The 24,905-nt window shown below is 42.1% G+C and overlaps 1 protein-coding gene across 8 annotated transcripts in view; it reads right to left on the bottom strand.

The window, feature by feature from the left end:
* Positions 1-24,905, bottom strand: part of LOC138299904 (membrane cofactor protein-like) — a 439,137-nt gene that overhangs the window by 266,209 nt on the left and 148,023 nt on the right. For all 8 annotated transcript variants that reach the window (XM_069238611.1, XM_069238612.1, XM_069238618.1 and 5 more), the window contains exon 6: positions 842-1,033. In XM_069238611.1, coding sequence (XP_069094712.1) covers positions 842-1,033 — 192 coding nt within the window. The remainder of the gene's footprint in view (positions 1-841; positions 1,034-24,905) is intronic.

Genomic DNA, 24,905 nt, shown 5'->3' with positions numbered 1-24,905 from the left:
GACAATGTGTGGCTGCTTGAGTTACACTGTAATTGTTCTAATTTAAATTGATGTAAGTGCCCCCCTTCCTTCTGCGCTAAGAAGAAAAGATTAATTGGATTCCAGATCCACAGATAGGGCCCACTGCTCCATCAATAGCAACCAAAAAACACCTAACTAGGGCCAAACAAAGTTGCTGTTTGGGAGAATGCCAATACTTAGAAGATTAACCGCAAGTACATAGCTGGATGCAGCTGGCAAGATCACTAACTTTCCAAACTCTTTCAGGCCATAGAGTGATAGTGAATTTTGGGAATTTTATTAATGTTAGGAGCAAAAGGTCATTCATTGATTAAGTGTGGATGGATTTCTATTAGATAGTTATTTCAATTACCCCTTTCAGTCATTTTGACATGGAATTCTGATAAATGGTGGAAAACTAATTTGTTATTTTAGTTTAGCAACCTGGTATTGGGTTTGCTTTCTGCATAATCTATCCTAAATTGATCCTCAAAATATATAAAAGACTGCTGAAGGTTCACTCATTAAACCAAACCTCAAAGTATGCAAATAGCAGGGTCACTATTCTCCATAACCACCATAAATATATCAGCCCTCTACACACAGCCCCCACTATAAAAAGTGGACATCAAAATAAGTAAGCTCACAGCAAAGCAATTTCAAATTTAAAGGTCACATGGCACTGAATCTCCGAGGTACTTGGGTATTTTTTATTTTCACTATGTTTCTCAGAACCTTTTTAGAATTAATTTCAAACTTCTGTAATCATTCTAGCTGTTATGTAAATTAATGAACATTTTCATAAGAACACAAGGAAAAGGTTTTTTGTGTTGATACTCACGCATACGAAAGACACATGATGGCAATGAGGGGTCCCAATCACTGTTTTCATTGCATTGCACCAGAGCAGTTCCATTCATATAGAAGTCTTCTTTACATTTAAAGGTAACCGTTTCTTTGTATTTGAAAGGCCCAGGTCCAAAGCCGGATATTTTTTCTCCATTTGGGACAGATGGAGCTGAACAACTAACAACTGCAAAAACAAGTAATTGAATTGGTATTGGACAAAATGTTTTTTCAATTACTGACACTTTGTTTACATGTAAAAACACAGAAAATATGTACTTATGGGTAAAACACTGAAAACACACAGAAAAAAAATAGCTTGAAGAAGTAAGTCACAATGTTGCCTTTTTACAAAAAAGTCCAGTTTTACTAATATCTGAAAAAAGGACTAAATACTATGAAGTACCATGAACTGGGCTAAAAACGATTTTCATGATGATAAAGCTTTTCCTGGTTCATATTTGGGGGCCCATATAGCGCTATCTAATGAAGTGAAGTTCAAAAGTGAGGCTATTCAACAAATCAATATATTCATTTAACATGAAGTACATTTAAGCTCCACAATAAAAGCTGTGAATGAGTTAAGTTTCATAATGGTTTACATAAGACAATTATTATGAAATTAGTGTCAGTTAATTAATATATGAATGTGGCAGTTAATATGAAGTTGATTCAGATCAATTTAAAGTAATAAATGGAAGAGGTCAAACTAGAAGAGTCGCTTCAGAGTAAAGGGCTAAGAAGAACCAGTTCTCCCCTAAACAGAGTACACTAAAATCTCTTACTCTGCTGTAACTGCATCAGAAAGCGTACTGACATCTATATTGCACTAGCCTAAACCATAGCATTTAAATAGTTAATGGACATACACAAAGTTCTCACAAAATGATCCAAAAAGGGTAACGTGAATTGTGGACTCCTTGGCTTCTCAGGATTCATCTAAATATAGCTTCTCTGTGTTCTTCAACTTATATTATCTGCAAGATCTGATACATGCGCCAGCATGTATTCTGCAGGTGCCTCCATGAGTATTATACCAAAGAGAACATTGTATGATTATCACAGTGAAAAGAAAACTTTAATTTGGAAAAAAAAAGAAAAGAATGTTGTGTTTGCAATCAGAACTCCCTCTTTGCCTAGAAATTGTAGGCCTACACATCTGTTTTGCTGTCCTTTAATCTCTCCAAAGCCAAATTCGCTTTGGCTCCAATCAGACGTACCTCATCGAAAGGCAAACCCATCAGACTGGACTATATATCAGGCAAAGATCCAGACTCCCTCAGACAAGTGTGTTGCCGTGTAGAAACAGAGGTCCCCATTTCTCTAGCCACAGAATCAGCCTTGTCTCGCTGCCACCTGGCTGTCATTCAATAGTTCTACAAAGTGTTCTTTAACATCTTCGGGCAGCTTTGGGACCACTACCATGGCAGAATTTATCAAGGCATGAATATTGCAGCCCAAGAGGCACGTAGCATTGGTCAATTTTAGAGCCGTACATGAAGAAAATACATTCCTCACAGATCCCTCCATTTTCTTGCACTCCTTATCTGCTGGAAAAGATCGAAAGGACCCAGGAGTCAACTTCGAGAAACAGGAGGCTTGAACCACTAAACGTTTGGGTGACGGATAACTATTTAAAAACACATGCCCCTCTGGAGCAGCCTTGTACCTTTTGGCTATGGGTCAAGGCACTGCTGGAGTTGACAAAGGCTTCTGTCAAATGTCTAACACAGGCTAATATAAGGCCTCAGGAAGCAGAATGCAGCACTTCAGTCAACAAATTATGCTTAAGTTCTGCTGCAGGAAGGGGCAATTCCAAGATGTCTGTAGCCTTCCTAATCACAGCATGATATGATGTGATCTCAGGATGAGGCATACCAATTGATGACAAATAATTCCCATTCTGGGTAAGTGTCCAAACTACTTACAATGTTCAGCCCCTCAAAATCTGGATCATGAGGAAGATTTCCACGTTCTTCCAAGTCAGAAGCTTGCTAGGCACACAAATATTGTTCCTCCTCCAGAAGGCACTGAGCTTCCTTACAGGATCTATGCCTCAACTCCAGTAGGGGCGCCACAGCTAAGTGAATCAGCACTGGCAACATAGCAATCAGTGCTGGAGAATTCCAGACCTGAGAAGCAGAATCCACAGGAAGTGGAGTCGACCAATCCTACATTAGCATGGAGCCTTGCGATGTCGGTGAAGGCATGCGTGATTGGCGCGGCTGACACCTGCTGAGTTTCAATCAGCAAAGGAGTCACCTTCTTCGGCACTGGAGAAGGCCAGGGTATCTGGGCTATCAGCAGGAATGGCGCCTAATGGTACTGTGCTGAGGAGCCTCCCGGCAAATACGACATCAGACCTATGGGACCTGCAGGTGCACCAGATGGAGTCACGGGCTGGCTAGAAATGCTTTACCTTGCATTTAGGATGTTGGAGGATCAGTTCCTGGAGCTGGAAAAGCTTGGTACCCTTGCTCCTGTTGAGGAGATGGAGGTCGAACTGGAGGGACCACCTCTGTCTCCAAATCAGGACACCGAGGTGAAGTCTGAGGTCTTACTGGACAGGCTACAGGAGATGGAACTAGAGACCCTTTCCTTCGACCTCAAACGCAGAGAGACCTACATCGGAGAAGCATCTCCTGAAGATAGACACCAGATACTCTGACATGGCTTTTTTTGTGTGCTTTCTCTTAGATGACTTTGAGGAGTGAGGATATGGCGACTCCGAACAAAGTTGAGACTTCCGATGACTTCTTTTCTCCTTCCTTGCCCATTAAGAGCTTTTCCTCCCTCTCTTTGAAAGCCTTCGGATATGTCTTCTGGCACGAATTAGGCGTCGACATCGTGGCGTGAACTGAGACACCAAAGACAGTCATTGTGAGGATCACTGATCTATAACTGACCATCACTCTCCCGAAAATAATTCAAACTGGACGTACTTGGATTATTGTAGCAGAAAAACAGTATCCATTGTTTTTCCAACCTGAAACATGGTCACCAATAGTAACCTAAGGGAGAGATGAGAAGAACCATTACTCAAAAGCGCAAAAAAGGAACAGACATCAGCACGTCGATGAGGGCTTCTTATGGCTCTGATGATGTCACATGGAGCCTTGTCTGGAGTCATGGCATTATGACATCCTTGTCGATGTGGAGTGCTATGAAGAAAAGTTTGTGGAATGCTGGCACAGAGGAGATATTCAAAAGGAGAGGAACCCATGGGTAGATGTAACCATCAGAAATAATGTGCACAGTGCTCATGTAAATTGTCCAACTGTGCAAAAAGTCAAACTGTGTATATTCAAAAAAGCCCAAATAAGTAGGGTCAGAATACAGAGATGCTGAGTAACAGGTTCTACACCTAATCAGGGATGAAGTTCAGGGCTTGGGTTTCAACACGACCCTGCACAAGACATAACACTGCACTGCACCGGGCTTTCCATCGCAGTGGTTCAACACGAAGCCTGCCCTTTTGCCATCCTCAAAAGCACTTTAGTATAGCCCCTGTACTCCACCCTTTTGTGGACAAAAACCTCTTCCACAGTGTGCAAGGCAGTGAGAGACTCACTTTTCCTTGACAGGAAGAAATATACCAGGACTACCGACTTTTTGTTTTCACAAACGTCTTATTTTGTTTTGTGCTGTGTTTTCTGCCAGGTTTTAATGGGTAGCTTCTCTCCGTTTTAGGACTTCTTTTCCTTTCTTATGGTGTGCCTCTTCTTCTAGGTGGTGGACTGCTGTCCTTGGGTGTTCGTCAACCTCAGACAGAACAAACATGGAAGCAGGTAAGTGACTCTCCCTCTTTGGGGTTTCTGGGTTTAGGTAGGGCAGTGCTTGTGAGGGGGAAAAGGGGTGTGGTGCCGCAGGTTCCTTTGGAGCTCAGTATTTATTAGTTTGTTCACCCAAGTCCCCTTAGTGTATTCTCCCCTCCTCCTCACACCACTGCACCTCTCCCACTCTAATCAAAGCCTCTTTACTAGTTTAGACTGTACCTTTGATAGCCACATTCCTCCTGGTACGTGGCTGGGTCTCTGGAGTGTGTCTCCTTCTCTGGGATCTCTTCCGGATTGGCTCTCCTTACCTCCCACTCCTCCCTCTGTCTCCTGCTTCTCTCAATTCGGGTAAGTCTTTTGCTGCTCCATGTCTCTCTCTGGCTCTGCTGCTCTCCTTGGCTCTGCTTCTCTCCTCCGCTCCACGTCTCCCCTTTGCTCTGCCTCGCTCGTCCACTCTGTCTTTACCCTTGGAACAGATGCCTTTTTCTGGTCTATTCGCACAGAGGTCAGAAGGACTTCTGGGTTACGGGCTCTCCGCGGTTCCCCTAGGAACCCAGGAGGGAAACCCGCCACCGCCCAAGCAGTCATCCTCACAGCCCTCCAGGGCAGCCGCCCTGTAACACACAGCCTTCAGCCATATACAATGGAAATTTAGAAACCATTTCCTGTATAGACCCACACACAAATTGGAGTGAACAAACTAGGATCTTTCTTCTGCATCACAAGTCCTCCACTCCGGCTGCAGGCTGAAAGGCAGACTTTGCTTTCTTAGCCATTCAGAAAGCAATAATAATTTAGAGTTTCATAACCATTTCAACTGGAAGTGTAGATATTTTACAAATTAAGAAAACTATGATTAGAGATGCTGTCTATGTATCAATATTTTCATTTGGTGCTACAAAATTACTCTGCCTTGGCCATCCATAATGATGTTCTCAAATTATATCAATGAGGGGAAATGTGATGTGAACAATTCGTCAATTACTTCTGATGTCATCTGTGGCAGGTTAGGTCCAGGATAATACCACACTCTCCAGCAGCCCCCAGAGCACAGGGGTGCTCCCAACCCATCAAAGGGCTCCAGACCCATCAAAGAGCCCACTGGCGACCCTTGCAGTGCAGCACCTCCAGCGTGTGCTGCAAGTGTTTGAGGCAGGGTGCTTCACAGCAGTGTCGTAATTGCACCACACAAATTACATAACCCTGCCCGTGGATGGGCTGGAGATCATTATCTTTTATTTTCTCAGAGTCTTGCATTGTTCTGGTAAATATGCCCTTTTAGCAAGTTGATTGTTAATGAATGCCCATGCTGGCATTTGCTTCTGAAAGACTGTCTCTATCCTCTCACCCACTGGGCTTTTTAACCAGTGATTGCCTACAAGGCCACGAGAAGCACCTCCGCTTATCCTGTACAGGGGTGTGGTGTAGTCAATGGGATTTAGAGGGAGAAAGTATGAGATTTCAAAACAAGCAATGGCGTGTACCCAACACAAACATAAAAGCACAGAAGTTCCTGTATAATCATTAAATCTGACCCCCCCTAAAACAGCATCATGAAAATAGCACAGTTAAAAAGCTGTGTCTATCATATATGAGTTAGACATAGGGGGCAAGTTCACTATGTCACCTTCACAAAGCTGATAAAAAGCTGAAAACAATGTATTAATGTTGTAACTTCCGTGATCATGAAAGGCAAAATAAATTTCATACAACGGAAAGGACGAAAATGCTTTTTTTTCCATCAACCAATTTTCCTTGTCCCGCAGTGTATAGTTTTATGCCTCCATAACATGTACCAGTTGTGTTGAGCAGGATGTCTACAATTTCGACCCTTTTCAGGATCTTTTCAGCAGCATTACAAACCGCTTTAATATCGACAAGGTCAAAGCTCACTTTATGAGAGTTCTGCATCCTGTTTTTTTCAATAGTAGTCAGTTACCGCACCAGGTCCTGCAATGCCTAATGGTCACTGCCCTAAAGCACCAATCAGGCACCTGCTTTGAAGAATACTTTGGTATGTTATTTATTTCTGTAATTATAGGATGTCTATTTGTGTAGCCTAACATTATGGACATTGGACCAACATGTCAGATTTGATAAATTTATCAGGGGACTATAATTATTAACAGAGTTCCCCATCAAAGTGGTAAAGATTTACTGATTTACCAAGCAAGCCTTTATTTCTCAATACGTTTTACTGAAAGTTTTAAATTCATGCAAGCCCTCCAAACTGAATGGATATCTGCCACCCTCAGACAGAATTTAGAGCCCACCCACCATTCCATGTTTTTTCTTTCACTTTCCACTTATTGGTAGGGGGGGGGGGTGACACCCCAAAAACCCTGTATGAAACTACACCCCTGCTTCTGTAGAGAAGGGGTGGAGTGATGGCCACACCTTAGGTTAAACAATAGCTTTATTGGAATCAAGTGGGGAGGTAGGAAGCAAATCCAACCATGCCCCCCACCTTATGTCTCCAAAGGAACGCTGCTGAGGCATGATGTGCTGCATGATGGGAATGTACATATGGACAATTCTGCGGTCCACTTGGAGATGGTGTTGCAGCCTTGTCAAGTTTCTCAGGTCCATGTGTGACAATCTGCTTTAGTCTTTATTTTCTTTGAATTCTGGAACTTTTAGTCTTGTTTATTCCAGTAAAAACCAGGAATACTAGTCCCAGAATTCAAAATAAAAGCTGGGGTGGAGCAGTTTTATAACATATACCTGGGAAACTTGGCAGCAGTGGTATCCGTGATTGGTGGGGTGGGAGAGCAGTGGCTACATGGGGTAGAAATGGGGAATCGCTTGGAGTCTGGGAGTGAAGTGCTGGAACAAGGAGGTAAAGCTACACTTGCCCTGGTTACAGTGACAGACCTTAAACAAACCTTAGAGGGAGTACAAGCCATGATTTTCTGCAAAGGCCCTCCTGATGCTTCTCAGACCTCATAGCTGCATATAACTGAACAGTCTATTTCCTGACTCATATGCCTCTCTTAGGAGTCTAATGTCAAAAATCAAGGACAGTGCAGAAGACCATGGAGAGGTGGGGATGAAGGGAGCAAGAGGTTAACCAAAGAGTTTAAAGATCAGGCCTACAATTGTGCATTACACACCTTTTACTGAGACATTTAAACAGCAGGATAAGTTTCTGCAATGGTTATATGTGATTTCATAGAAAAACAACTTCAAAGAATAGCGTTACTGAGAAACCATTTCATTTACACTGTTTCATAACAATATCAGAAATGAATGACCTTTACCAGCTCAATGAAATCTATTCATAAATGACATTTTGATTAAAAAATAAGCAAGTACATGCCAATTTCAATGTGTAAAATGAAGATTTGCAGAACTTACTTCCAGAAAGTTCAGAGATTTTAATTTAGGGCTTTACTTCAGGGTGCATTTTTTTCAGATTTATGCCACTTTCACTGTCAAAGAATCACTTTACATGCGTTTAATTCACTGACACCTCACAATCCCTAAACACCATAAATCCATGCCCCCCCAAAAAACTCCTCACCACAACTGAATTACACCAATTCCTGCACCATAAAAGCCATTTCTACCACTGCACCTCATCACTGGAGTATAAAACCCCTCACTACCCCCAAACTCCAAACTAAAAGCCCCTCACTATGCCTTAACCCCCCATCCCTGACCCCTTAAAACTTCTCAACACACGAAAACTCCACTAACCCGGAAACTTAAAAAAAAAACCTTACTGTCCTTAACCACCACCCCACCAAAACCCCCTAAAACTTGCTCTCTGCTTCTAAACTCCACTCATGGCGGAATTCTTAAAAGCCCTTACCACCCTGAACTCCACCCAATCCTGAACCCTAAACACTCTTCATCACACCAACCTCTACCCATAACTGAACCTTAAAAACTCCTACATTCCACACATCCCTAAACTCCACTCATCTGTGCACCCTATAAACGTCTCACCATCCCTAAACCTTACCCATTCCTGATACCTAAAAAGCCTCACTATCCCTAAATACCACTTTAAACCCCACTTTCTATGCCTAAACTCTACCCATTTATTTTTTTCCTTAAAATGATCTTTCCTTTCAAATTAAATGTTGTTGTATTTCCTTAAAACTGTCATTCTTTAAAATGATTTTGTTATGATAGTTTCCTCCACTGTGGTTTCTCAGTTTTCATTTTTCAAGTAATTTGCACACATCATTCACAATGCCTATCTTATTTAGTGAGAGGAAACAACCTTCCACCGTGCATAATTACACCAGGCTTCTTTGTCTGAGAGCAACTTGTACCAGCAACAGTTTACAGTAGGCAAGTATAGCGAGGAGTTCTTGGACACCACATTTTGCACTTTTAAGTGATGTATGTGACTGCATGTGTGTGGTGGGGCATTGGTATGTGCTTGCATAAGATATGCAGGTGAGTCGGACTAGCACAATTTTGGCCGGAGATGGACTGCAAACATGGCGGAGGTTGGTTCTTGTTTATGCCAATACCTTTTCCCCTCTCTGGCCTTTCGGCAGTAAAGGCAGGAGAGAACCCTAGCCATGGAAGCACTCATTGCTCACAGACCTGGTTGATAAATTAACAATGAAAGAACTAGAGGAAAATTATGACAGGCCGTATAGAGAGAAAATATTAACGTTTGCACATGCAGATTTAATGGAGCAGCAGCTTAAAGTACATTGCACATATGGACAGCACACTAAAGATGCGTCCTCCATTCCACAGCCCTATGATTGGGACACTTTATAACTTAGCTTTACAGATAGTCAATTACAGTCCTGGGAGGATGCTAAAGTAACTGATACCTTGCACTACGCTATACAAAAGTTGCAGAAGTGAAAAGAATTGCTAGGATGCATCATGACTGCCCAGGTTATGAACAAGATTAATGCCACTGAGTTTACCATGTGTTGACCAAACTGGCATTGACCATGCCCCTGCGAAAGGTGCCAATGGAACTGTCGGAGAAAGATTCAAGTACCCCAATGACTGCCCAGGTTATGAACTAGATTAAAGCCACTGCTTACCCTGTGCTGACCAAACCAGCACTGGCCATGCCTCTGTGAGAGGTGACAATGGCATGGTCAGGGGAAGATTTGAGTATCCCAATATATATTTATGTACCTTGGACCAGATCTGATTTGATTTCATTCACCAAGGACTTTCCTAGATTAATAGAGGAACCACACAGATGGTACACAGAATTAAACAGAATAATAGCCATGGGAGGATAGCTCTGGAAGGATGTAGACACCATGCTTCACGTAATAGTTCCAAGAGATTTGTGGGAAGACTGTAAGAAAGTGATAAATTGGTGGACAGAGAAGCCAAAGAGGGGACGGGGTGGGTACCATGAGATAAGGTGGAAAAGGCAAGGAGGGATGTAATGGAGTACATAAAAGGAAAGCTGCCAGAAGAAAAGACAGAGAGAAAAAAATGAAAGTGTGAACTCTTATTATGACTGTCTCTTACAAGACTACATACAGAGCAGTGGGATGAAAAACCCACTAGGGGAAGTGATGCAGGCTTTTGTCACAATATTTATCTAAGGGCTCCAACAACCCATTCAGACCCATTTACAGACTTCCTTTGTCTGCTGGCAGCAAAAGCCCATAGACAAGGTGCTGGCAGCCGAAAGGTATTGTGCAGATTACCAAGCACAGCTACAGGCATGAGCGGAAGGGAAAACAAAGAGGGAAAAGGTGAAGTTGATGATGGCGCAGGAGAGGTTTTATGGCACAGGGCAGAGGAAGAAGAAGGGGGCGTGGGTCAGATTAGAGCACCTCCTCCCAACCCCAGTCCAGAACGACATGCAACCAGCAGGAACACTGGAAGGCGGATTGCCCCCTGCTAGGTAGGGGGCCCAGGGCTGAGAGCCAGCAGAGACAGTCTGGCCACCCACAGAATACACCACCACCCTACACAGACAACGTATTCGATGCAACTACCAATGTGCAAGGATTAGAAGCTCCAAGGTCCACACAACCACATTATGGTCCAACAAAAACCTCTCCACTGCCACCTCCAGTAAGGGTGATGGCAGACAGTGATCACATGAGAATGATGAAAATGGAGGTTATCCGCCTTAACCCCTCCCCAATTCCACAGGAAACATTTTTTACAGCAGCATCAAGAGGGTGTGTCTAGTGGCTCCAGTAATACCAGTGGACCAGGAGGGTCCATACGTGGAGGGGGCAGAGCTAATCAAGACTGTTCCTTTCCGGGTTGACACACAAGCCACACAGTCAATGCTGAAGGCATCTGACATACCAGATGCATCACTGTCAGGAACACAAATAACAGTAGTTGTATGACAGGACAACCTGTTGAGAAGTGTTTGACACAACCCCTAAAACTGGTAGTGGGTCCCATTATCGCTGATCATCAATTTATTTTTAGTAGGTACTGCCCTATTAATTTGATGGAAAGGGATCTACTATGTAAATTACAGTGCCCCATTCGCTGGACACCCATAGGGGTATTTCTAGAAACCAGGGAGAATGGATTTTCAGTGCAGGCGTTCATGAGGCGTAGTCCCCTAGGGAAGGCACAGGGAATACCATCAGAGCTACAGGATTCAGTCCTGAATGAGGTATGGGCACACAGACCCAACAATGTGGGCCACGTACTAGACTACCCCTGGTACAGATCACATTGAAACCAGGGATGACGCTGCCACGAGTTCTGCAATACAAAATTTCCAGAGAGGGGGAGGAAAGTATAGCCCCAGTATTACAAGACCTTCTGAGGCAGGGGTCTTAAAGGAATTGCAAGACAGCCCCTGTAAAACCCCTATCCCCCAGTTAAAAAGGCCCCTAAGGGACCGGATGATCCCCCCCTTTAAACGGATTTACGCAGGAACATCAAGAGTTAAACAAAGAAGTGATCCCCCTAATGCCCAGTAGTTCCAAAATCCAGCCACCATCCTGTCCAGAATTTCTACCACAGCCATCCACTTCATGTCCTGAATTTGAGCAATGCCTTCTTTCCATCCCATTTCACAGTATCTCTTTAGCTTCACATTCCGACAAAGACAGTTAGCTTGGGAACATTTGCCAGAGGGGGTTTTCGGACTCACCCGCCATCTTCTCCAACACCCTAAGGACAGATTTGGCATCTCTGCAGAGACTTGGGGGGTTCACACTAATTCATTACATTGATGACTTACTCTTGGCTTCCCTCTCCCAGACAGCCTGCATCCAAGACACTATAGTACGTCATGCTGGTTGTCAGAGAAAGGTCATGAAGTGTTTTCTAAGAAATTACAATTTTGCCAGCCAAAAGTGTGATATTTGGGCCACGAGTTTCCCCAACAGATGTGAAGATTATTACCAAACAGGATAGCGGTCATCACACAATTTCCCAGACCACATACTCAGAAGGTGGTGAGGGCCTTCCTTGGGGTGGCTGGCTATTGCAGACATTGGATACCATTTTGCCCCAATAGCACATCCACTACAAAACCTCACCCAGAAGGAGATAACCGATAAAGTTCCCTTGTCCCCAGAGGATAAGGAAGCACTCCACACACTGAAAAAAAGAACTGTGAGCAGCACCAGCACTAAACTTCCCAGACTATAGCAAGGATTTCCACATATTTTGCCATGAGAAAGGTGGATGTTCATTGGAAGTGCTGGCTCAGGGTGGTGGCCTCTGCAGCACTGGCGGTATAACAATTCTAAAATGTAGTTCTAGCACACACTTTAATATTGCATGTTCCACATTTCGTGGACACATTATTGACAACAATATAGACTTAACCGCTTACAAATTCACGCCTCACACTATATGAACTAACACTGTTGGCACCACATATTAAGAGCTGCACCACCTTGAAGCCTCCCTATCTGTTACCAACAGAACAGGACCAGAATGAACCTTCAACTCCTTTCATGATTGCATATTAGCAGTAGACAGACACACCAAGGTGAGACCAGATATCAGGGACACCCCACTCCCAGAAGCAGAAGGGGACATGGTCTTTAATGGTCATGCATTACGGATAACACTGGGATGCTCCAGGCTGCCTAACCTATGCTGTAGGTACTGCCAAAAGATTGCTGGAGTGGGGAAGATTGACAATAGTGAAAAATGCCCAGGCAGTAGAATTAGTGGCACTAACAAGGGTGTGCCACCTGGCTAAGGCAAGTACATTAACATCTATACTGACAGCGAATGTGCATTTGGAGTGACACATGACCTTGGCCAGTTTTGGGCAATCAGAGGATTTCTCACCTCAGCTGGCCAATTGATACAACATGCCAACCTGATTGTTGACTTATTGCAAGCAAAAAGTAGCTATCATCAAATATGGGGCTCATACCTCTGCCAAAGACTATGGCCCTCATTATAACTTTGGCGGTAAAAACCACCTACTGCTGCGGCAATGGCCGCCAAAAGGCAGTCGCCGTGGCTACCAGCTGTCCACCATATTATGACCACAGCCATATTTCCTCCACAAGAAGGGCGTAAATCCGGCTGTGGCCATACCGACGGATGGCGGTAAGGTGGCACTGGTGTGTGTGTATATGTGTGTGTGTATGTGTGTGTATGTGTGTGTATGTGTGTGTGTGTGTGTGTGTGTGTGTGTGTATGTGTGTATGTGTGTATGTGTGTATGTGTGTATGTGTGTATGTGTGTGTGTATGTGTGTGTGTGTGTGTGTGTGTGTGTGTGTATGTGTGTGTGTGTGTGTATGTGTGTGTGTATGTGTGTGTGTATGTGTGTGTGTATGTGTGTGTGTATGTGTGTGTGTATGTATGTGTGTATGTGTGTGTATGTGTGTATGTGTGTGTATGTGTGTGTATGTGTATGTGTGTGTAGGGGTGTGTAGGGGTGTGTGTAGGGGTGTGTGTAGGGGTGTGTGTAGGGGTGTGTGTAGGGGTGTGTGTAGGGGTGTGTGTAGGGGTGTGTGTAGGGGTGTGTGAATGTATGTGTGTGCATGAATGGGGGTGTGTGTTGAGTGTTGAATGTGCATGTGTATGTACAGCCGTGTGGGAGCGTGTATGCTGTGAAATGTGAATGTGTGTCTCCGTGTATGTTTGGAAGTGTGTAGGATGTGTGAGTGATTGGATGTATGCATGCGTGTAAGCATGTGGAAAGGGGTGTGTGTGTGTGTGTGTGTGTGAGAGAGAATGTAGGGAGGGGTGGGGGGTTTGGAGATGTAAGGGAGGGTGGAGGGGGGTAACTGGAGAGGAGGGAGCGGGAGGGAGACCCCTATCAGTGACAGGGAAGTTATTAATGCCATGAAAACCATGGCGGTAGGCGGGGTCATGATCCTGCAGGTGGCACAATGGCAGTCGCCGGGCTGGAGACAGATATCCGTGGCACTCAGAGTGATACTCATTTACCAACAAACACCCACGATGTGATGAAATGCATATCAATTTCGCTCAGCAAATACATAGGGTGTAATATAGTATTACAGCTGATGCAACAACATTTTAAGGTACCAATACCTCATAGGCCAATGTCTGATAGGACCGGTAAACCAAAAAACAAAACACAATGTCAAGCTGAGGGTTCACATGAAGAAGAAAGGAAATTTCTAGATTGGTTGATGGAAATGGGACAAAACGAAAATAAAAGACCCAATAAGTAGGCAAGCACCAAGGAATAGGACAGCCAAGAGCTTCGGGGTAACACACCTACAGGTTACAAACACCGGGGTTGCATCATGGTCTATAAAATACAGCTGGGGTAGCAGCTTGTTTGCCACCCCACAGGAGCTCAAGATATGCTCTGTTTTTAAAAATATTGGAATTTGCACAGCTTGCAAATATATTGTCACAACAAATGCGTGGGTCAACATATATGTAGGCACTAGTAAATGGCACACCATTGCCAGCCTAGATAGATTGAGAGATGGTCCTATGGGTTGTGGAGTAATGTACTAGGGCTGTGGTGTTTCAGCATATTTTCATCTCCCGGCCAGATAGTATAGTACCTGCTACCCTGCACTAATGCTGCCATGAATGACTCACATCACCAACATATCCCAGATAAAAGATTTAGCCCTCCATGGGGGCTATCACCTGGATAGATGGAATAATGACTGGTATAGGTGTAATGGTCCCCCAGATTGGGATGATAGGTTTAGCAGCTAAAATACATCAATTGGCATGGCTGACAGAGACGTGCCAGAGTCCACAGCAGTGGCCTTGGGGAATATAACAGAAGAATTGACTGATATGAGGGCTGTAGTAATTCAAAATTGTATTGCCCTAGACATCATTCTGGCCAAGGAGGGTGGGGTCTGTCACATGATCCATCAAAGCTACTGTGCATACATCCCGGATAACAGTGACAAAATAAACAAAGCCATTAGAAAACTAAAAAAGGTCCAAGAGGAAGCTGAGAATGTGCGTACCTCTACAGATCTTGGCAGAGTATGGGAAAAATTGGGTAGTTGGTTTTACAACTGGGCATCATGGTTGATAGAGGCACTGGTAATGGGAGTAGTTGTCCTAATAACATTGTATGTACTGAAAGAAGCCTGTCTCACCTGCATAAAACTATTACTAGAAATATGCTGTATTAAGGATGCAGTCCACCCTCATCACACCCCAAGGAACGTTGATCCCCAGTCAAGGGTTGCTGAGGAAGTAGTCCCACTAGAGGAATAGATGTAGATTATCAGATCATCAGAGTGCAGAATGCAGAATTGCAATTGTATTACCAGGAATGGAATCTATGTTTGATTTCCTGGCCATGCGATACTCAATGATAAGCGAGGCCTGTTGTTGAAAAGTACATAACTCTGATAAACCATGTTTAATGTTTTTTACCCTGTATGCTCAGAATGCAGTCATGATGCAAGGGCTGCCAAAAAGGCAGCACATTGATGTACTCTTGCAGGCTAGCTTGAGCAATAAATTAAGTCATTTTTCTTTCTGTACACGCATTGTTTATCAGAGTGAAAAGTGCCCTGGGTCATCATGTTGTGCATGTAGACCATTATTTTGTAACTAGTGTAATTGTTTTTGTCTATTTGACATTATGTGCGAATGTTATGAAATTCTAACTGGAATTGTAGTTGTAATGTTCGAGAAATTGATCAGGTGGCGAATAATGTTTGGACAATATATGTAATGGTTGGTTACGCCTTTGTGGTTTTCATGCATAAACAATTGTATTGAAGTTCGACAATTTGGACACTAGAACTTGGCTCTGCCAGTCTTGGTTCCAGTGTCACATTAAAATAAACTTTTATTTTTTCTGATGAGACACTGCCTTTGATTTTTCCTGAGTTCAAGGTTAGAGGCGGAGTGACACCCCCATTCTAAGGAGGTACAGGTTAGAAAAAGTAAAATCAGGACTGAGTGGAGGGTACTTTTGAGATGGCAAAGGGGCTCTGCTGTTGCTCTCCCAGGTAGAGGGAAGAGCTGACGGGAGGGACCTGCTAGAAAGCGGTAGTCATGGGAAGAGCCAGAGTTGCTGTGGGATGAGGGAGTCAGAAGAGGATATGGTTTTATTGCGTAGGTTCCCGTTAGGGTAATGAGGCTACTGGATTTGGGTGGTAGGCTCGTCTGGGTTGTGGGTACTGAGTACAAGTCCACCCCTAGTGACACCTGCCAGCCTAATCCGGGGTTTCCAGCTAACTAGCAGCACCCATCTCTGACCGAGATGATTGTGGCAACCGAGTTTATGGTACAACAGACTCCCCAGGGAATCGTGGTATATCATATTGTATCCTGTTCTATCAGTTACCAAGATCTCACTCAGGCAAGACAACAAAGGCAGAATATATTTAAATAAGCATTTATTAAAATATCTGCATCCTAGATAAAAGCAGGTGCATACCAATAATGAGGATAATGAAAGACAATAGGAGCAGGCATTTGATAAAGTGTAAAACAAAAGAATAGCCCTGTCATGCGGTCTACACAGGGGAGTAGATCTCTAACCCCTACCCTACGTTAAGTATGAGCACAGCATGTTAAGCCTCATCTGCCCTGCGGGTTTCCCCCTGGAAGAACATCATCCCTCATACCTTAAGAGGCGTGAAGTCTATATAGACACTGCCCCCATCGGGAACAGGGCTCCGTCATCTAAACAGGTGGCTGTAGCGAAGCTTGCAGCAATCAGCATACAGTCGTGGTCATCTGGCTGGAATCTCCCTCTAACGTGTCTAAGACAAAAGGGGTGTTTTATACTAAAACAGCTGACGTTCTAAGAACTAGTCCCCATGTATGAGTGTGTTGTTTTCTGTGAATGCAGGAGACACATGATACCACGTTTGTCGACAACCCTATCTAACTGTAGCCTTGGTAAAGCACAAAGTGAACTAGATGTCCTACCAAGAACACAATGCTTTCCTAGGCAAAAGGACAGCAAGATAGAGAGAAATAAAACAGCACCACTAATGAAGCTATTGTTAGAAAAATAAAGCAATGCTGAATAAAACGTAAATGGGTGAAAGTGTACAACTGCGTGCATAAAACATGGCTTAAGTAGCTACACAACAGTTTCAGTGGGAAGACGGACTGCCAGCTATGAGAAGAATACTTGCATGAAGATGGTCATCCTGATGTGAGTGGGTGTGAGAGAATCAGACTGCACAACCGAACCCTTGGTCCTGGGTTTGAGTTTGGCTTGGACTATCTATAGATGGGCTGCAGGGAGGCCAGTCCATTTTAGGGTGACATTCAGGGTCACTCAAAAAGTCATTGTAGTGTGGAGAGTGGACTGCTGAGAGCATAAAAGTAGGAGAATCTGGGTATAGAGATCTCAGCTGATACTGAGCGGAGGAAGAATGTCTGGAAAAAGGGTCATGAGTGTGTTTTTTTTCCATATACTAAGACAGACAATGTTTTCCACAGTTTTCTGCATCAGAGGTGAGACAATTGGGTTTCCTGGCACTCACGCAAGTTTCCCCACGTGGTTCATCTAACTCTGGTCCTCCGTAGTCATGTTCAGTCCGTATTGCTACAAACGGTTAAGTTCTCCCTGAATTCACAATAGTCTCCAATTTGGTGCACATTGGTTCCCAAAAAACTCACATAGGGCTCCTAAACGGACCATTCTCCAAACTCCTTAACAAGACACCTTAGGTATTCCTAAATTCATATGTCTCACTGGCAAAGACATTTAAGCTCTCCCTCACTGCACGCCATTTTTTGTGGTTGGCAAAAATATCTTCCATCGCCCTGAACTCACATCTCCTTCAGTAGCAGACAACTTAGGTCTCCCTGGACTCACGTACTACTCACCGATTGGAACAGGCAGACCAAGAGTTCCTCCAATTGGGATGTGCAGCACAGGTCTCCCTAAACACACACTAGCCTTTCCAATGTGCACAGGCTCCCAAAGTCTCCCCTACTGATGCAGAGAGTCCAGGGTTTCTCAACTCGTGTATATGGCCAAGTAAAGTAATTATTCCCAAACATCCCTAAGTGATCAGCATCCATCTAGAGATCTCTTTATAATCTGTGATATTCTGTGCCTTTATGACCTATTTATTGTTCTTGTCAACATACAAATTGAGATATGACAAGGAAACATGGGAAATAAAATACCAATTTTGAACAAACAAATGAGCAATTACATGAACACAACATGAAAAGAAAGATACTGAATAGGTAATAATTAAGCTTCCTGCTGCGATGTTTGTCTATCAGAAGGAAACATTTATACTCTCAAAATGAACTGCCTTGCTGATAATTAACATAATGCGTTTCATATACAGCTTTCAATCATATTAGTGTTTTTTTCTTAGAACTTTAACATTGCTTAGAACTTTAACATTTGTTCTGATTCTTCATATGACTAGAACGTGGTGTACGGAACGCAGTGGGATGAAAGGATGAATTGTCATTTTTATAGGTTATCTGTTTCTCTTGGTGGTAATTCAAATTATATCCTGATTCGAACAAACCTCACTAGTAAGGAACAGAACTACTAGGCACAGAGTATTGGACAGTGTTTTTGGGTGCCTCTTTATAACAACTGTTCATGGCTGCTGGTACACTCACTCCTGTTTTTGAAAGCTCAACAGCCATGACTAGGCATGTTGGCCGGTGAGGACTACTACTGTGCAGCAAAATACTGCAGGTACAAATTCTAATCTAAAGTGCACTATTCAACACATTGTTTCAAAATGTTACAAGTGCATATCTAAGCTATAGCCATGGCTGCACTGGCGCACCAGCTAATCGACCTTAGGGCTCTCACCTCACTTCCTATTATCCCGGGCCCCTGATATGCCACTGTAAAAATAATTGTTGTCCCACGATTTTTATTTTTTATTTGTGTTTTTAGATCACTAGATAACTAATTTAGCTTGGGCAGACATTGCTGATCTGGCCACATTTTTTCTTGATAACATTTTTATTAAAATGGCGGGTGTGTTACAGTGATGATGTAATATTTGAGGAAGCATGAGATCTATATACTTCATTTTGGTGTCGAACCATTGGTTTTGGGGGGCATGTAGTCTTATAGAGAGAGAAAATAACTCCTCAGAGCAACTCTTCTGCCATTTTCCAAAATGGCTATAATAGAGGAAGAAGAGACTTATAGAAAGAAAACAAATCATAATGGTTTTCAATCCTTTTATGTATACACTAAACAATGTTTATGAACTGAATATGAATTATCACTCCTGTTCATAGTTCACTTTGTTTTGGCAATTGCTTGTGGTACACATTTGCAGAATGTTGAACATTTGAGAAAGGCATATCGACAGGGACATCTTATTGTAGCACAGGTTTTGCAAGTAGATATAAGTTCTGTGGGTAGGGGCTTTAGAAATGTTGTAAGTTTTAGTAGCCCATCAATATCTTTCCAACTGAATTCACACGGATCTTTCTCTACATATTCATGATCCAAAACATTTACGCATCTTCCGATCAAGTAAAACACTCTTAATGTGTCCACACACAGAATATGACATTGGTGGAATGTCACTTAGCAGGTCTGATCTCTTGAGCTCACTGTACCGAAGATCGTCAAGTGTGCTGCAGTCAGAATTCCTTTTCCACACATGTATAAGGTATTTTTCTTTAAAGTCCCAGTCTTCTTCTGTCTTGGCAAATCCTTTAAGAAACTTTACAAGTTTAGTAGTTAAAGCTCCAAGCTTTTTCCAATTTTGTCCTCACCAGTAAAAATATTTGCATTGGTAAGAACACTGGACATCTCTGGGTCACATTTCTTGTACAGAAAATGAAACAGGATTAAGTGTTTTTTCTTGCCTGTTTCATAATGTATCCAAAACTGACAATCCTTGATTTAGGAACATTGTAACACATCTAAGTAGCACAATAATAACATCTGTGTGATTTGACAGTACAATAACTTAATTGGAACCATTTTAAATAGCCCACTCAACTCGTAGCACAACACAAAGGTCAGCTTCCTCCTATTTGCTGTTAAGTTCTTGAATAACACAGCCTGTACATTTTGAACATTTCTCTGCAGGCACCAACTCCTTATTGACAATCATTCTAATTGCAATTATGGGAAATTCAGTGTTCACTGAAGCATCAGCAATGTTTTTGGTGAGTTAACATCTCCAAGTTCATCTTGATTGATGCTGATGACCAGAATCTATCACGTTGCACAGAAATACATGTCAAAGGTTTGATGCAGGGAAGGTCAGTTGTTTCACTTGTTAACATTTTCCTGACTAACTTACATTCTTTGACAGATAGTTCAAGATAACTGTCAAAAGACAGTGTGCAGTTCTTTCAAGGTGCACACTGATTTTGATATCTATATAACAGTCTGAGTGACCTTTCCGAAGTTTTGCATGGATGAAATCTTTACCATTCCCAATTGTGATATATAATTCACAGCAACAGCAGTTTCCAATAAGAACACTTTTTTAATTGAAATTCTTCAGGTGATTTATTTTTTTAAGCTTCTGTACGAGTTTGTGCTTCACTTGTTTGGTTGCAGCAACTCTATCAAATAACAAGTTTGTTGAAAGAAGATCATGCAACAGAATGTCCTTGATAAATTCACCCCTTCTTTAGCTACATCCATCTATGTGCCTGTTAAAGTTGTTTTTTGTGACCTGTTTTGTGATGGCTGGTTGGACAAAACTCTTACAATGGAAATTAAAGAGTGGCAGTTTAAATTTTGTGATTATGTCAAACAGCCTTTTCTCTTTCAGCACAAATCTCTCCTGCATCAGTTCTGTGTATAGTTTCAATCCAATTTTCAGGACATTTAGTAGACATGTCTTTATATTGTTATCCACATATTGTTTGGTCAGGACGTTGTTAAGTCACACCGGCTCAGTCAATTTAAAAGGGTTTCCTTGTTGCTGCATGAAATGAAGGAGGCTGTCAAAATGTTTATTAAAATGTTCCCCTCTTTCCCACATGTTCGTGGTGAGGAACAGTTTCATGGTGGTCCATTACCTTTGAATTTGTTAGCTCTCTGAAAACATTGCAAATAGAAAGGACTTCATGGTGAACTAGCTGCCACTGAGCAACATATTCACTTTTACGTGTCTGACCAACAATTCCCTTGGAGCTTTTCTGTGATCTCTGGATTGTCTGTTACAGTTTCATATCTGGAGCCACTGCATTGAACCTTCCCTCTGTCTTTCACCACAAACTGTCTTTGGATGCATTTTCTGTAAAGGAATGATTTCTTCCACCTCTAGCTTCTTCACTCTTTCCAATTACCAGAAGTCAAAACTCAGGTAAGTTTTGCAATCGAATTCTTGAAACCCACTAATAGGACTTCCCGTGCAGCTTCCAGTCCCCTTCCCGATCAGCATGTATCAAGTTTTTTACTAGAGCTATCATGTATAGAACATTTCCCAGTACTTGCAAAGTCTGATTTTCCTTCACATTCTTTGACAAACTAAAAACTTGGTTTTCAGTTTCTTTTTTTTTTTTTTGGTGTATTGAACATTGCCTGGCTTTTCATGATGTCTTGAATGAAGTTTAAGACATCATGCCTTGTTCACTTCTGGGATAAGATATGCAGAACCTAATTTGACATTCTTGTTCAAAAATGCATTCCAATGCAATGTTTCTACAGCCTCAGATATGATGAGCATACCTTGTAACTAATAAACATAATAAGTTCTGCTCAATACTGTCAGGACAGTTTTGCTTCCAATCGCTTCAGCCTCAATAAGTCATTGTTTATGCCACATCCACTGATATAACTTCCGGCACACTACAGCACAACTTTTGTCATGGTGAAAGCGCCCATCATTGGATAAAGATCATCAAATTCTATTGGATTGCTCATAAAAATGGCATCTACAATACGGAAAACACCTTAATCACAGAAAAGTGGCAGGATAGGCTGGTCATCAAGCTGAGCATGCATATTTGACATTTTTGGAGCTGTGTAAACTGTTGCATAATTTGTGACTGGAGATGGGATTACTTGTAAAAAAAAAAAACTAACCTTCTTCAGGAGGACAGTATTCTGGAAGATCAGAGCATTAATTCCAGCCCACAAATTCACTGGCTTTCTTCATCCTTCAGTCCGCACCGTATAAACGATATGATAAATTCTGTTAAATCAGCTTTACTGACTGCACATCAGGTAGAAAAAGATCCAGGTCCCCAGCCACTTCAAAACTTTCTGGTAGACTGGGACGTGTTAATGGCTTGCAGTGATTTTGAACACGTTGGCAAGGCAGTTGGGTTATAGGTTTGCAGCTTTGTTTGTTTGTGCCCACAGCTGAAACAACTTGTTTTCCAGCAGCTACTTCATTGGTACAGTCCTGAAAAAGCACCATGGCAGTATCATGTGTGATGGATGCTCCAGACAAAGAAGAGCTGTGGTCAAAATCTAAAATATTAAGAGCAGCAATAATAAATCCTTTCTTAGTAAAGTGACTTGGAAGTGGTGTGCTTTTGGATTCACAAGATTTTACAGCATGAGCTGCTAACAAGTTCCTGCTCCGTATTATATCATTATAACTTGGAGATACACCAATCAGATTCATTGAAGTGGTTAGGTCTACTTTTGCACTTGTCACAGATTGTGTGGGCAGTCATCATGTGTAGTGTTAGTTTTCTTTTTGCAATGATGTAATTCATAGAACATGATTTGGAAAAGACAGTACATTTGCATAGCATAAACCTGTTGGTTCTTGGGATTGTCTTCCACTTCACTTATATCTTCAAAGCCTTCATCAATGTTGTTGGCTTCTGTTCCGAACTCAAGAACTTTAGTTTGTAACAGTTTTGCTTTGCTGATATTAAAACAACGATGTAAAAATGTTAAGACAACATCAGACATTCTTGTTAAGTCCCATGATTTGCAGAGCTTTGGGGCATCACAACATTTGCCATAAAGTCCCAAATCTAAATATTTCAGGACATTTCTTAAAATGGTTCCTGCTGATATTATAGCATACTGCAATCTTATTTTGGCAGGAAGATCTTCAGGAGTCAGATCAACTGAGAACACCTTAAGTGGCTCATTCTTTTTTTTAGACCAAGAAAAACTAATTCTGTCGTACATTCTCACCAGAAAAAATTGTATTTCATTTTTATGGAGCAAAACAGTTTCATCAAAGTTGACCATTGTTTCTCTGATCTCATTGAGGTTGAACACGTAGCTACTACTCAAGTGGCTTTAAAACATCATTTGGTTTTTCAAAGAGTGCAAACCTAACTGAAGGCTGGAGGTTACATTGCTGCTGGGAGTTCCTTGTACATTCATATTTTGGAAAGTATGCACACATGCTGTTTGGACGGGCATACAAATCTGCTGCAAATACAGTCACCTCACTCTTTAGATCAGCTACTCGGCTGGAAACTTCATCTCAGAAGAAACTAGTTGCAGATAAAAACGTGTTTGCCCTTTGAGACTCACATATTCTCAGGGGCAGATCCTCCGCAATGGCGGAGGAGTGACCCCTCCCCAGCTAAAAGCCAGCAGCTGTAAAATAAAACAATATTTCATTATAATTTTTTTTTTTTTTTTTTTTTTTTACAGTTGCTAGCTCAGCCAGCAGCATGTGTGGGGTGGGTGTGGGCCATGGGAAGGGCGGGCTAGGTTTAGCATGAGAGCAGTGACAGGATTGCTGGGGAGCCTGTGCTGGTGTCCCAGGGAATGCTTGGACACCAGAAGAGAAGAAAAGAGGAGCAAGGCAGTGGCATCAGGAATGGGTACTTAAAAAAAAAAATTATATTTATTTTCCCCATCCCCGTCATCCCGCCGCTCCCCTCTTGAGTTTTGCTCTGACTGCAGATGCATACTTTGTAGTTTGATTAATTTCCTTGGCCCTTGTTCTGGCTAATTCACAGATAACACATTCAAGATCCTCTGCTTTCTGATCGTTGTTGGAGGTGGATGAAGGATTAGCCATCAATCTTCTAAGTGGATGGCCATTGGTTTTGGTTGTTGCAGCTTTCTCAGAAGACTCAGATTCTTGTTGTGATTCTCTGGTTTCTGCTATTGCTTTTTACATATTTTTCCAGGATTTTTTCTATTGTATACAACTTATAGCACTTGTGGTTACAATGATAACATTTTGATCTTCTTCACCCATCAGTTTTAATTTTTCATGAACCTCATCTTGCAGTATTTCTGCAGCATCTCAAACTCTCTTCTGTCCAGCCACAGTTGATGTTAGCTATTATTTGGGATTAGTTTGGCATGTGACACATTTTTCTTTGTTGAAGGAGTCCTCAGATTTTGCAGTTTGCAACACTGTCAGGAGTTAAAGATCCTCTACCACCACCTGCTTCATTCATGTTCACAAATCTGAATCAATGGAAAACCTGAAACAAAAACAATATTAAAATACTTATATGATGGCTAAAACAGGTCATTATAGAGCCTCCATTTTGGAAAATGGCCAAAGGGTTTCTCTGAGGACTTATTTTCTGTCTCTATAAAACTACTTGGCCACCAAAACCTATGTTTTGACACCAAAATGAAGTATATAGGTCTCATGGTTCCTGAAATGTTACATCATCCGCTGCACAACATCTTCCATCTTTAAAAATGTCATCCACAAAAAAAAAAAAAAAAAAAAAAATCATCAGCCTGGATTGGCAATGTCTACCCAAGCTAAATTACTTCTCTAACAATACAAAAACCAAAATCAAAAATAAAAATCTCTGGATGTTTTTTTTAATTTTTTTTTAAAAACTAGATGGATATCAAGGGGCCAGGACCAGTACATTTGAAAGATAGATTTCCTATGGTACCTAACATTTTCGCATGGAAGCCCATGGAGATCAGAAATTAGATTCCTAATATGAAATCTGTTCCAGCCTCTCTCACTACCTGGTATAGATCTTCACACAATATTAGGTCTTGTGCTGCTGAATTACCTTAAAAAAGCATTTGTGAAAAA

Source organism: Pleurodeles waltl, chromosome 6, assembly GCF_031143425.1.
Source record: "Pleurodeles waltl isolate 20211129_DDA chromosome 6, aPleWal1.hap1.20221129, whole genome shotgun sequence".
In the NCBI taxonomy this organism is placed as follows: domain Eukaryota; kingdom Metazoa; phylum Chordata; class Amphibia; order Caudata; family Salamandridae; genus Pleurodeles; species Pleurodeles waltl.
This window is presented reverse-complemented; position numbering and strand designations above follow the sequence as displayed.